Source organism: Eriocheir sinensis, chromosome 1 (genome assembly GCF_024679095.1).
Source record: "Eriocheir sinensis breed Jianghai 21 chromosome 1, ASM2467909v1, whole genome shotgun sequence".
NCBI classification, from domain to species: Eukaryota; Metazoa; Arthropoda; class Malacostraca; order Decapoda; family Varunidae; genus Eriocheir; species Eriocheir sinensis.
The window spans coordinates 39,815,881-39,828,732 of NC_066509.1; the positions used below are offsets into that span (position 1 = coordinate 39,815,881).

Consider the following 12,852-nt stretch of genomic DNA (forward strand, 5'->3'; position numbering starts at 1 on the left):
CACGCCTCCCCCCCTCCCGCGGCCTCGCCACGCACGACTTTCTACTCAAGCTCATCCCTTTACTGTCCAAACTTTACGCAAGAGTTAACCAGCATCTTCCCTCCGTCACACTGGTTAACTCTGGAACAATCTTCCTTCTTCTGTATTTACTTATGCCTACGTCTTGAACTCTTACAAGAGGAGGGTATCCGGACACCTCCCTCCCGAAATTGACCTCTTTCGGCCACCTCTAACTCTTTTAGGAGCAGGAGTAGCGGGCTTTTTTTTTTACATTTTTTACCTTTTTTTATGCCCTTGAAGTGACTCCTCTGCTGTAAAAAAAAAGTCAATAGTTTCCGCCGTCTAATTGCTAGCAATTTATATTTCCTTCATGTTAAAATTCCCCCCAGAATCATAAAATTTCCCCCAGGGGGATATTTCCCCCAGGTTGGGAAGTGCTGAACTAGAGTGTATAGCGAACTTATTTATAGCGGAGTTTTAACATAGTAGGATAAACAAATAATAGACAAGCTAGAGTATATAGCAAATTTATTTATAATGAAACTTTAACATAGTGACATCTGTAGGATACGTGTAACAGGCTCACTGGAGTGTGTGGCGAACAATGCTGTGGTGAAGTTTTAACATAGTGACACACGTAGGACAGGTGTGAGACAAAAGAAAATCATAGCACTCAAACTAAAAAAAAAACAAAGCTGACTGAATTAAGAAAAAATCCACTAAGACGAACACTTGGCAGGAATGATCATGGAGGGAAAACACGCAGCAGGCTGAGAGTGAACACTGGCACCAGAAATATGAAGCAAAAAACTGAAAAGTATAGTAAAAAACTAAAATAAGAAAAGAAATTGTTGAAACAACAAAACTCGCTTAGAAATATAATCCATGTTCACTCCTTTCCTCCTCCTCCCCCTTCTCTTCCTCTTCCCCGTATCCTCCTCCTCTTTTTCTTCCTCTTCCTTCTCCTCTTCCTCCTCCTCCTCCTCTTCCTCCTCCTCCTCCTCTTCCTACTCCTCCTCCTCCGCGCCATCACCATAAACAACAAACAAATAAACAACAAAACAATAAAATATAAATTAGTGATTGGAGCCATTTGGAAACTTTATGGTCCAGGAAAATGTACTTGTGTGTGTGTGTGTGTGTGTGTGTGTGTGTGTGTGGCACGGTGCTGCCCCCTGGTTGTCTGGAGGGCACGGTGCTGCCCCCTGGTTGTCTGGAGGGCTTGGTGCTGCCCCCTGCTTGTCTGGAGGGCACGGTGCTGCCCTCTGCTTGTCTGGAGGGCACGGTGCTGCCCCCTGCTTGTCTGGAGGGCACGGTGCTGCCCCCTGCTTGTCTGGAGGGCACGGTGCTGCCCCCTGCTTGTCTGCAGGGCACGGTGCTGCCCCCTGGTTGTCTGGAGGGCACGGTGCTGCCCCTGCTTGTCTGGAGGGCACGGTGCTGCCCCTGCTTGTCTGGAGGGCACGGTGCTGCCCCTGCTTGTCTGTAGGGCACGGTGCTTGCCACTGGTTGTCTGTTTGGCACGGTGCTGCCCCCTGGTTGTCTGGAGGGCACGGTGCTGCCCCCTGGTTGTCTGGAGGGCACGGTGCTGCCCCCTGCTTGTCTGGAGGGCACGGTGCTGCCCCCTGCTTGGCTGGAGGGCACTGTGCTGCCGCCTGGTTGCCCTCATCCTGCCGTGCTTACTGCGTGGCGTGCTGGCCTGGGTGCAGCAGGCCGTGGCCTCAGTGCGTCGGGAGCAGGGTCTCACGCACGACCTCAGCCCTCTGTAATTCCTGAGGGTGTGCCCATGGGTGCTCGCCTCGGTGTGAGGTAAGCATCATCATCGGAGTCTAAGTTTTCGGCCTCGTGGCTGGGTCGGTGCCCTGAGGGTGTGCACGGGGGCCCTGCCTCGGTGTGAGGTAAGCATCATCATCGGAGTCTAAGCTTTCGGCCCGTGGCTGGGTCGGTGCCCTGAGGGTGTGCCCATGGGTGCTCGCCTCGGTGTGAGGTAAGCATCATCATCGGAGTCTAAGTTTTCGGCCTTGTGGCTGGGTGGATGCTCGGAGATATTCTCGTAGATTGGAGGCTCGGAGACATTCTCGTAGATTGAAGGCCCGGGGATCTCCTCGTAGATTGGAGGCTCGGGGATCTGCTGGCAGATTAGAGGGTCGGGGAACTCGTCGTAGATGTGCTCCTCGTCGTCGTCGAAGATGTGATCCTGCTGCCGCGGCGCCACGAGCGGGAGCACGGTGGTGCCCATGGGCGGCTCCACGTGGCTGTCGCTGACCGCTTCCTCGACACCGACGCGCCAGGAGGCGGCCAGTCCACGCCGCGTCGGCACGCGGGGCACTGCGGGAAGAATGTGACCATTACCACGATGACGACGACGTCCGTCACGAAGGGGGGGAGAGAGAGAGAGAGAGAGAGAGAGAGAGAGAGAGAGAGAGAGAGAGAGAGAGAGAGAGAGAGAGAGAGAGAGAGAGAGAGAGAGAGAGAGAGAGAGAGAGAGAGAGAGAGAGAGAGAGAGAGAGAGAGAGAGAGAGAGAGAGAGAAAAGAAAAAGGATGTATTGGAGGAGATAATGGAGGTCTGAGCGTATGTGATATGAAGTTAAGATTGTCCCTCCTCCTTCTCATCCTACTACTCCTCCTTATCCTCCTCCTCCTACTCCTTCTCCTTAATCGTATATTCCCAAAAGTTGTTTATAGTGGAATACTTAGATGTGCATTCTTTTTGTTTGTTTGTCTGGTCGACGTGTTTGCTGTTTTTTTTGGGGGGGGTTTTCTCTTCTCTTAATTTGGCGTTTCATGTTTATTTTGTCTGTCTGTTTCGGGCCTCAGTTGTCAGTCTCTTTCCGTCCCTTACCGTCAGCAGGTATTCCTAAACTCCCTTCCGTCTTCACATAAAAGAACTGCACGCCCTGTTCAGTTGTCAGTCTCTTTCCGTCCCTTACCGTCAGCAGGTATTCCTAAACTCCCTTCCGTCTCCACATAAAAGAACTGCACGCCATGTTCAGTTGTCAGTCTCTTTCCGTCCCTTACCGTCAGCAGGTATTCCTAAACTCCCTTCCGTCTCCACATAAAAGAACTGCACGCCCTGTTCAGTTAATTAATCTGTTACAATGTATTCCTAAACTCCCTTCCGTCTTCACATAAAAGAATTGCACGCCATGTTCAGTTAATTAATCTGCTGCAATGTATTCCTAAACTCCGTAAATGCTTCAGGGGGTCGGCGCGGCAGCACACACACATTTGACACGCTTCTTGAAGGAGTTTTGGGCATTTCCAGGGGTTGTTTAATGACCCTGGTGGTAGTGTGACCCTTCTTCTATGCTATGAGTGTGAAAAAAAAACACTCATGAAAACCCGTTTGATCTCCTTTTTGACCTTTGTAAATAGTTGACGTGAGAGTTGGGCACGTCTGGGGAGGAGGAGGAGGAGGAGGAGGAGGAGAGAGAAAGAAAGAAAAAGATAAAAAGGAGAAAGAAGAAGAATGAGGAGAAAAAGAAGAGGAAGAAGAAGAAGAAAAAGAAGAAGAAGTAAAAAAAGGATAAAAAGAAGAGGAAAGAAGAGAAGTACAAGGAGAATGTGGAAAAAAGGAAAAGTTAAAGAAGAAAGAGAAGAAGAAAAAGAAAAAGATGAAAAAAAAGATGAAAGAAAAGAAGAAAAAGAAGACAAAAAGAGTAGGCCATCCATCTACAGATCTATCCATTGTAGTGAGTTAGGAAGACAAGAAGATCACCAGCAGAGCGAGCCGGCCCCTAGTTAGCCTTGTTGTAGTAATGAACAGGACAGCAGGTCACTACTTGGGTTCAGCAGGCAAGAAAACGAGAGAGAGAGAGAGAGAGAGAGAGAGAGAGAGAGAGAGAGAGAGAGAGAGAGAGAGAGAGAGAGAGAGAGAGAGAGAGAGAGAGAGAGAGAGAGAGAGAGAGAGAGAGAGAGAGAGAGAGAGAGAGAGAGAGAGAGAGAGAGAGAGAGAGAGAGAGAGAGAGAGAGAGAGAGAGAGAGAATTTACCTGGATTTTCCCTTCGCTGCCAGTAACACTTCGTCAGCACCACTAGCAGAACAACAACAACAGCAACACCAATCACCACCGGCACGACTATGATGGCGATGGTGGTGGCGGTGGTGGTGGTGGTTGTAGGGGTGGTGGTGGTAGGGGTGGTGGTGGTGGTGGTGGGGTGGGAGGTGCAGTTTATCCATGAGTATCTGTCTTGTTTGTATCCTTCTACATTGCATTGCCGCGAGTACGATAATCTCCACCTTGAGGGCCCGTGAGCCACAACAGTAACATTCACGGCATTAAGGAAGTGGCCTGTTCTGCGGCACACAAGATAACAATCACCAGTCCGTACACCAAAGACAAGAAAGCCATCATTGTTGTTGTCATCGTTCCTCCCTCCCCATACACCTACCAACAACCTCCACCACCGTGCGTCCAGAGGGAAGCAAGTGTTGTCCAGCGTGAACCAGGCGTCCTGCTGCCAGCCATCGCCCGCCGCCACGAGCCTAACCCCCTTGAAGCCAGGATCGGGGTGCACGAACAAGACCTTGCAACAGCCGTGCGTCACAATTTGCCAGGTGTAAATGTTCGCCCATTCATCATCCCCCGAGATGGTAGTATTGGCGGGGCAGCGTGGGTCCAGGCCTGGGCTGAGGGAGGCTCCGGGCGCGGGCAACAATGACTTTAGAAACACCATGAGTAAGGACAGCCTGGTGTTCATCGTGGCTCACCGTGTGTGTGGGTGTGGGTGGGTTTGAGCATGTGGTGTGTGTGTGGGTGTGTGTGTGTGTGTGTGTGTGTGTGGGTTGGTGGGTTTGAGTATGTGGTGTGTGTATGTGTGTGTGTGTGGGTGGGTGGGTTTGTGTGTTGGGATCGAGTCGGGCGCGCCTCTTCCCAGCTTGGATAGATATTTCAACGAGCAGCGACCACTGCGTCACGAAGAGGGAGACACTGAGCTCGTAGATCATTCTCCTCCTTTTTCAAGCACTGGTGCAGGATGTTGCGCGGGTACATGCACACGCCTTGACATGGCGCCGCCTGCGACACCCTTAGCCTTGTCTTCTTAGCAGCAGGCGAAAGGAAGGGAAATAACCAGAAAAGAATGGAGACGAAAGGGAAGAAAGAAGAAGAAAAGAATACAAAGGAAAAGAAAGGAGAGCAATGGAGGAAGAACAACAACAATAACAAGAAGAAGTTAAAGAAGAAGAACAAGAGGTAGACAAAAGAAGGGAAAAAATCAGAAAATAATGGAGACGAAAGAGAAGAAAGAAAGCATGGAGACAGGAAGCCTGGCAGCGTGGGGAGAGAGAGAGAGAGAGAGAGAGAGAGAGAGAGAGAGAGAGAGAGAGAGAGAGAGAGAGAGAGAGAGAGAGAGAGAGAGAGAGAGAGAGAGAGAGAGAGAGAGAGAGAGAGAGAGAGAGAGGTGAAGAAGATAAAAATTGGAGAAGGAGAAAATGAAAGTCTGAGTGTATGTGACAATTATGACGTTATGATTCACCCTCCTCCTCCTCCTCCTCATCCTACTGCTCCTCCTCCTCCTCCTCCTCCTCCTCCTCACCCTAACCGGATATAGTGGAATACTCAAATGTGAATGTCAGCTCTGGAGACTTTACAAACACTTGTCAAGCTAATCCATTCTCTCTCTCTCTCTCTCTCTCTCTCTCTCTCTCTCTCTCAGTCAGCGCCTAGCCCTCACCCTGAGAGGTCAAACTGCACGCGCTCCCACTTCCGTGACCTCTCGCTTATGAATCCACCTCGTGTGCTGTACTGAACTGTACTGTAGATCTTGCTGTGTGTGCCGTGTGCTATTTCGCGTCGTGCTGCGTACTGCTTATTGTCAACCGAGTTAGCGGCCCGCAGTTGTGTGCTGTTTGCTGTGCGACCACGTGCTTCGACCATTGGACAGGATTAAGTGTTGCCCTTATTTTTACTACCTCTCTCCGCCTGTATCTACCCTCTCGCAGTAGCGCCCTGTAAAACATATATACACCTATACACAAAACACAGTGTTACACTCTTTCCGCCACATTCTTTATATATTTCCAGATTCCACCTGACGCCACTTCCTACGCAGGTGTTCAGACCTACCTGACCTGACTTGACCAGATTATTCCCCAGAGACCAGTAATCCTCCTCCTCCCTCTCGCGTTTCTGCTCCTCCTCTTCTCTCGCCTCCTCTCCATTGCCCTCCCTCTCTCTCTCTCTCATTACTACCCCCACTTGCCCTCTCTCTGTCTCTCCTTCCTCACTCCCTGATCTCGTTCCCACCCTCTCTCTCCCCCTTTCCTTCGCCCTCTTCCTCCCTCCATCCCTATCTCCTCCCACGCCTTCCCATCTCTCTCTCTCTCTCTCTCTCCATTGCCCCCTCCTCCCTCTCTCTCATTACTACCCCCACTTGCCCCTCTCTGTCTCTCCTTCCTCACTCCCTATCTCGTTCCCACCTCTCTCTCCCCCTTCCTTCGCCCTCTTCTCCCTCCATCCCTATCTCCCACGCCTTCCCTCTCTCTCTCTCTCTCTCTCTCACTTATTCTCGCTTATTCACGCACGCGTCCCTCTGCCCTACGAAAAAGAAAAGCAAAGCAAATATATAGATACCTCCTCCTTACCAAGATGGCGCTAAAGAAATGTTCGACTTGCACAGGAAACTTCTCTGGTCATTTCTTCTCAGGACGATCGACTGTCTGCAAGATCTGCCTGTTGACTCAGCAGATGGAAACGAGACTCCTTCAACAGGACGAAAGGCTAACGGCTGGCGAGAAGAAGATCACCGAACTAACAAGTACTGTTGATACCTTGCAGGAGTTTATCCAGGCCAACATCGTCGCCCCTCCTGCAATTGACGCCTCATCACCCTCCTCACCTGCACTCGATGCCCAGACACCTTCCGAAGAAGGCACGTCACAGGAACCGGTAGAGCTGACGCTGAATGCTTCACCCCGTGAGAGGAGGAGCCAGACCCGCCCCTAGAGCCATTTATCCTACTCATTGCTACAACAGATTTGCCATACTGGAGGAGGAGGACGAGGAACAGAGCACCTTCTTGGTCGGTGACTCTATGATTCGCCATCAGGTGGTTGAATTCTGTGGCAGAGTCCCCGTCGTAGGCGTAACTACTGTTATCCTGGAGCTGGTGTTGACGACATCACAGCTGCCCTGGACGAGGTCTCCGCTGAGGCCTCTAATGACTCACTCTTTGTTCTCCACACAGGTACAAACGACGACACCACGACCAGGTCTGAGGAACTGCTGGACAAGTACCGTAGGCTCATCCAGCAGTATAAGACTAAATCCCCAAATATTTAGATTTCAGGAATTATAACACTGACAAGGGATGAGGGCGACTTACAGTAAGGCCTTCAGCCTCAACAACCGCCTGCAGACTCTCTGCGGAGAGCTTGACGTCGAATTCTTTAACGCCTGGAACGATTTCTACGGCCAGAGTAGACTTTTCCAAAGGGACGGCACACACCTGTCCCCCATCGGGGCAGCCAGATTTGGAAGGCTCCTCAACAACGCCGTACGTAACGCCCGAACAACAAAAAACGACTCTCAGCCACGTCCTTCCATCCCGCCCGTGTAAATAGACACCTCACACCGCAACAGACTCGTAACATTGAACCCTCCAGTAACTCTATTACCAAGCTTCAAGATAACCTAAGAGTCCTTAGTTTCAATGCGCGTAGCCTAAGAAACAAATTTGATGAACTGCGATGTCTTGCTCTGACAGAAAACTTTGACGTAATTGCTATAACCGAAACATTTATCGACACCACTAATATTGATTTAAGTTCCGAATATAACATAGATGGCTACAGATTCTTCAACAATGATCGTGTAAACCGTAGAGGGGGTGGTGTCGCCCTTTTTGTCAAAAGCTACTTGCAACCTACTGACAAAACACCAAGAAACAGTAACGTTGAACATTTGTGCGTGCGAGTAAACATTGCAAAAGTCAATTTAAATATATCTGTCACTTACAGGCCTCCGGGGCAATCACTTGATGGCGATCTTGAAATGTACAGCGTCTTAAGGCAGTCACTTAATAACAGCGACTCACTGATACTAGGAGACTTTAACCTCTCCCATATCGACTGGGCGACACTGTCGGGTACAGAAGGTGAGTCCCATAGAATGATCGAATTTCTAGAGGAAAATTATCTAAGCCAAATGGTTTCTGAACCAACTCGACAAAATAACATACTTGACCTTGTTATAGCGACCCAAGATAACCTAGTCAGTAATGTCACGGTAGGAGAACACCTCGGTTCCTGCGATCATAAACTAGTGCGCGTTGACATTAGAGCTCAAACATCGGTGACTGAAAATAAAGTTAAGGTGCCCAATTTCAAAAGAGCCAACTTCGTTGATAACTGACGAAATATAATAGATATGCAACTATCAGATGACGTCAATGCAGAGGACGCCTGGCTAAACTTTAAAATCACTTACTCACTCAGCAGGACACATTTGTCCCCTTGTGCGAGAAGCGAATTAACACTAATAAAAGTCCACCTTGGTTTAATAGCGAAATTAAACACTCAGTCAAGGAGAGAAAATTGTCTTACAGGTTAAAGAAAGACCAAAGCACGCCCGAAAACATTAGACTGTACAATGATGCAAGGCGACGAGTAAAAAGATTAGTGCATCAGGCAAAGCGTAGATATGAAGAAAATATTGCAGCCAACTGTAAAAATAATCCGAAATCCTTCTTCAGTTACATAAACAACAGAAAGGCGATCAGAAGTGGAATTGGACCTTTAATAAACAGCGACGGTGCACTAGTGACTGACAGCCAACACGTTGCAAACCTATTAAATAATTACTTTTCCTCGGTGTTTAATAATAACAGTCCTCCCACCACCACCACCAACACCAGTACTAATGTAAATCCAGAGCATGCATTGTCTAACTTTGAAATAAAACCCGATGAAGTCCTTAAAGCCCTCAAATCACTTAAAACAAATAAAAGTCCTGGACCTGATAAAGTATATCCAACTCTGCTGAAAGAAACAAAGAGCGAAATACTCTCCTCCCTCACAACCGTATTCAATATGTCCTTGCGACAAGGCATTGTCCCTTCAGATTGGAAAAAGGCTAACGTGACACCGATTTTAAGAAAGGAGACAAAAGTACCAGGTAATTACAGGCCCATTAGTCTAACTTCGGTTGTAGGTAAGCTACTTGAGGGCATAATTAGAGACAAAATTGTGAGTTACCTTGAAAGCCACTCATTAATTGGGGACTCACAACATGGCTTCCGAAACAAAAGATCCTGCCTATCAAATCTATTAACCTTTTATAACGACCTCTTCACTGTTTATGACGTAACCAAATCACTGGACGTAGTCTATCTTGATTTCCAGAAAGCGTTTGATAAAGTCCCGCATCATAAATTACTTTACAAATTAAAACAAATAGGTATTGACGGTCAGGTAAACCAATGGATCGCGAATTGGTTGAGCAACAGACAACAAAGAGTAGTGATTGACGGATTTAACTCAGAGTGGGCGCCTGTCACTAGTGGCGTCCTCAGGGCTCGGTTCTTGGCCCAGTGCTCTTCATTATTTACATCAACGACGTGGATGTTGGACTCAATAACCGCATTAGTAAATTTGCAGACGACACAAAGATTGGTAACTCGGTTCTCACTGACGAAGACAGGCAAAGCCTCCAAGAGGATTTGCATTAAATTTCAGCTTGGTCGGATAGATGGGAGATGCCCTTTAACGTAGACAAGTGCCAGGTCCTTCAAGTTGGAACGAGGAATAAAAAGTTTGATTACGAAATGCGCGGCGTTAAACTCAAAAGCGTTCAATGCGTCAAGGACTTGGGGGTCAAAATCGCGTCAAACCTCAAATTCTCACAGCAATGCATCGATGCAGCAAATAAAGCGAACAGAATGTTGGGCTTCATTAAAAGAAACTTTTTATTTAAGAATAAAGATGTAATACTCCAGCTCTACAACAGTTTAGTCAGACCCCACTTGGAATATGCGGTACAGTTTTGGTCTCCTCACCATGCAAAGGATATTGCTAAATTAGAAGGTGTTCAGCGTCGGGCAACGAAAATTATCCCTTCCTTGCGCAACAAATCCTACGAAGAAAGGCTTTCTACCCTTAACATGTTCTCTTGAGAAACGTCGCCTGAGGAAAACTGATCGAATGTTTTAAAATACTTAATGGTTTCACGAATGTAGACAGATCAACATTGTTTATGATCGATGACACTTTGCGCACGAGGAACAATGGCGTAAAACTCAGATGTAGACAAGTAAATTCAGACTGCACCAAATTTTTCTTCACCAACGTTGTAGTGCGAGAATGGAATAAGCTCCCATCATCAGTGGTCCAGTGTAACACGATTGACTCCTTCAAAAATAAGCTCGACCGTCACTTCCTTCAACTTAATATCAACTAGAGTAGAAATGCAACGTTTTGGAGTCTTCTGATTAATGTAAAATCACTTAGGTTTAAGGACAGACCACCAAGTCTGGACCATGGGGTCTGTGTGGTCTGATTTTCTATGTAAATCTATGTAAATCTCTCTCTCTCTCTCTCTCTCTCTCTCTCCGGCCTTTTCCGTCTTCATATAATTAATGGCGCGTCTTATTCCCTTATAGTTTCGCTCAGTAAGTTTGTTGATCGTGTTTCTTTCTTGGTTTAGTTTTTCTCTTCTCTAGTTTCTGCGTCCCATATGTTCTGTGCCTGGCTGTGTGTTCCTCTTGGTCCACGCGGCATCAACAGGTGTTAGTCGTAAACTCCCTCTCGGTTCTCCTATGATTAATTTCACGTCTCATTCCCTTTAATCTTCGTTCGGTTAATCTGCTTCAGAGTGTATTCGTGAACTCCCAAGAAGGGATCGGGCAACCTTTCCCTACACGTCCATATACTCAAGCGATGCGGCGCCCAGGAAACACATATTTGATACCGTTCTCGTGGAGTTTGGGTCATTTCAGGACTGCTTAAAGACCCTGGTGATAGGTTGACCCTTCTCCTGTACCCTGAACGTGATGAAACCCGCATGAAAACCCGATTGATATCCTTTTCTGCCTTTGGAAATAGTTGGCATGAGAGGGTGAGAGAACACCCTCCCTGGAGACAACAAAGGCGTGCTGAGGACAGGATGTGTTTCCGTAGCCGATAACATGAGTGAAAATATTTACTACCACAAGAAGATGATGATGATGATGATGATGATGATGACGATGACGATGATGACGATGATGAAATAGAAAAAGGAAAGGCGAGAGAGAGAGAGAGAGAGAGAGAGAGAGAGAGAGAGAGAGAGAGAGAGAGAGAGAGAGAGAGAGAGAGAGAGAGAGAGAGAGAGAGAGAGAGAGAGAGAGAGAGAGAGAGAGAGAGAGAGAGAGAGAGAGAGAGAGAGAGAGAGAGAGAGAGAGAGAGAGAGAGAGAGAGAGAGAGAGAGAGAGAGAGAGAGAGAGAGAGAGAGAGAGAGAGAGAGAGAGAGAGAGAGAGAGAGAGAGAGAGAGAGAGAGAGAGAGAGAGAGGAAATAAGAGGAAGAAAGAAGTTGAAAAAAGGAAGAGAGGCAGAGAAAAAAAAGAGGAAGAAAGAGAAGAAGAAAAGAGGAAGAAGGAGAATTAAGGAAAAGGAAGAGGAAAAAAAAATAGGAGGAGCAAGAGGGAGAAAGAAGAAGAAGAAGAAGGAAAAGAAGAAAGAAAAAGAAAGAGAAACTAATGAGAAAAAAAGAGGAAAACGAAAAAGAAGAAGAAAAGAGAAAGAAAAAAATAAAAAGAGACAAGAGAAGAAAACGAGGAAGAAAATAAAATGAAAATAAAAAAAGGAAAAGAAAGAAGACGAAAGAGAAGAAGCAGAAGAAGAAGAAGAAGAAGAAGAAGAAGAAGAAGAAGAAGAAAAAGCAGAACAAGAAAAAGAAAAACAAGAAGAAGAAGAAGAAGAAGAAGAAGAAGAAGAAGACAAAGAAGAAGAAGAAGAAGAAACAGAAGAAGAATAAGAAAAAGAAGAAAAAGCAGAAGAAGAAGAAGAAGAAGAAGAAGAAGAAGAAGAAGAAAAAGCAGAAGAAGAAGAAGAAGAAGTAAAAGCAGAAGAAGAAGAAGAAGAAGAAGAAGAAGAACAAGAAGAAGAAGAAGAAGAACAAAAAGAGGAAGAAGAAGAAGAAGCAGAAGAAAAAAAAAGCAGAAATAGAGGAAGAAGGGGTCATTAGTGAAGAACATGTGTGTGTGTGTGTGTGTGTGTGTGTGTGTGTGTGTGTGTGTGAAAATAAAGAGACAAAAAGGAAGGAGAGGAGGAGAGAGAAGACGGAGAAACATGAAGAGAGGAAGGAAGAAAGGAGAGAAGGAGGGAGAGAGAAAAGAGAAGAGAACGAACGGAGGAAAGGAAGGAAAGGAGGAAAGGGGGAGAAGAGGAAGGAAGGAAAGGAGGAAAGTAAAAGAAGGGAGAAAACGAAAAAAAAATTAATGAATAAACATAAGAGAGAGAGAGAGAGAGAGAGAGAGAGAGAGAGAGAGAGAGAGAGAGAGAGAGAGAGAGAGAGAGAGAGAGAGAGAGAGAGAGAGAGAGAGAGAGAGAGAGAGAGAGAGAGAGAGAGAGAGAGAGAGAGAGAGAGAGAGAGAGAGAGAGAGAGAGAGAGAGAGAGAGAGAGAGAGAGAGAGAGAGAGAGAGAGAGAGAGAGAGAGAGAGAGAGAGAGAGAGAGAGAGAGAGATATTGATATGTTTATTGGCCATAAGGTTTGAGAAATTGTATACAAAAAAATGAATACAAAATGAATGTACTCATGAGAGAGAGAGAGAGAGAGAGAGAGAGAGAGAGAGAGAGAGAGAGAGAGAGAGAGAGAGAGAGAGAGAGAGAGAGAGAGAGAGAGAGAGAGAGAGGAAACCGAATGACAAGTTCAGTCTC

At 46.8% G+C, this 12,852-nt stretch overlaps 1 protein-coding gene across 1 annotated transcript; it reads right to left on the minus strand.

The window, feature by feature from the left end:
• Nucleotides 1-1,915: 1,915 nt before the first annotated feature.
• LOC126999787 (uncharacterized) lies at nt 1,916-4,725 on the minus strand. Its single transcript, XM_050862746.1, has 2 exons — nt 3,990-4,725; nt 1,916-2,325 (listed from the first exon to the last, which is right to left on the minus strand). The coding sequence occupies exons 1-2, from the start codon at nt 4,696-4,698 to the stop codon at nt 1,916-1,918; spliced, it is 1,119 nt and encodes a 372-aa protein (XP_050718703.1). The 5' UTR covers nt 4,699-4,725.
• Between the last annotated feature and the right edge of the window lie 8,127 nt (nt 4,726-12,852).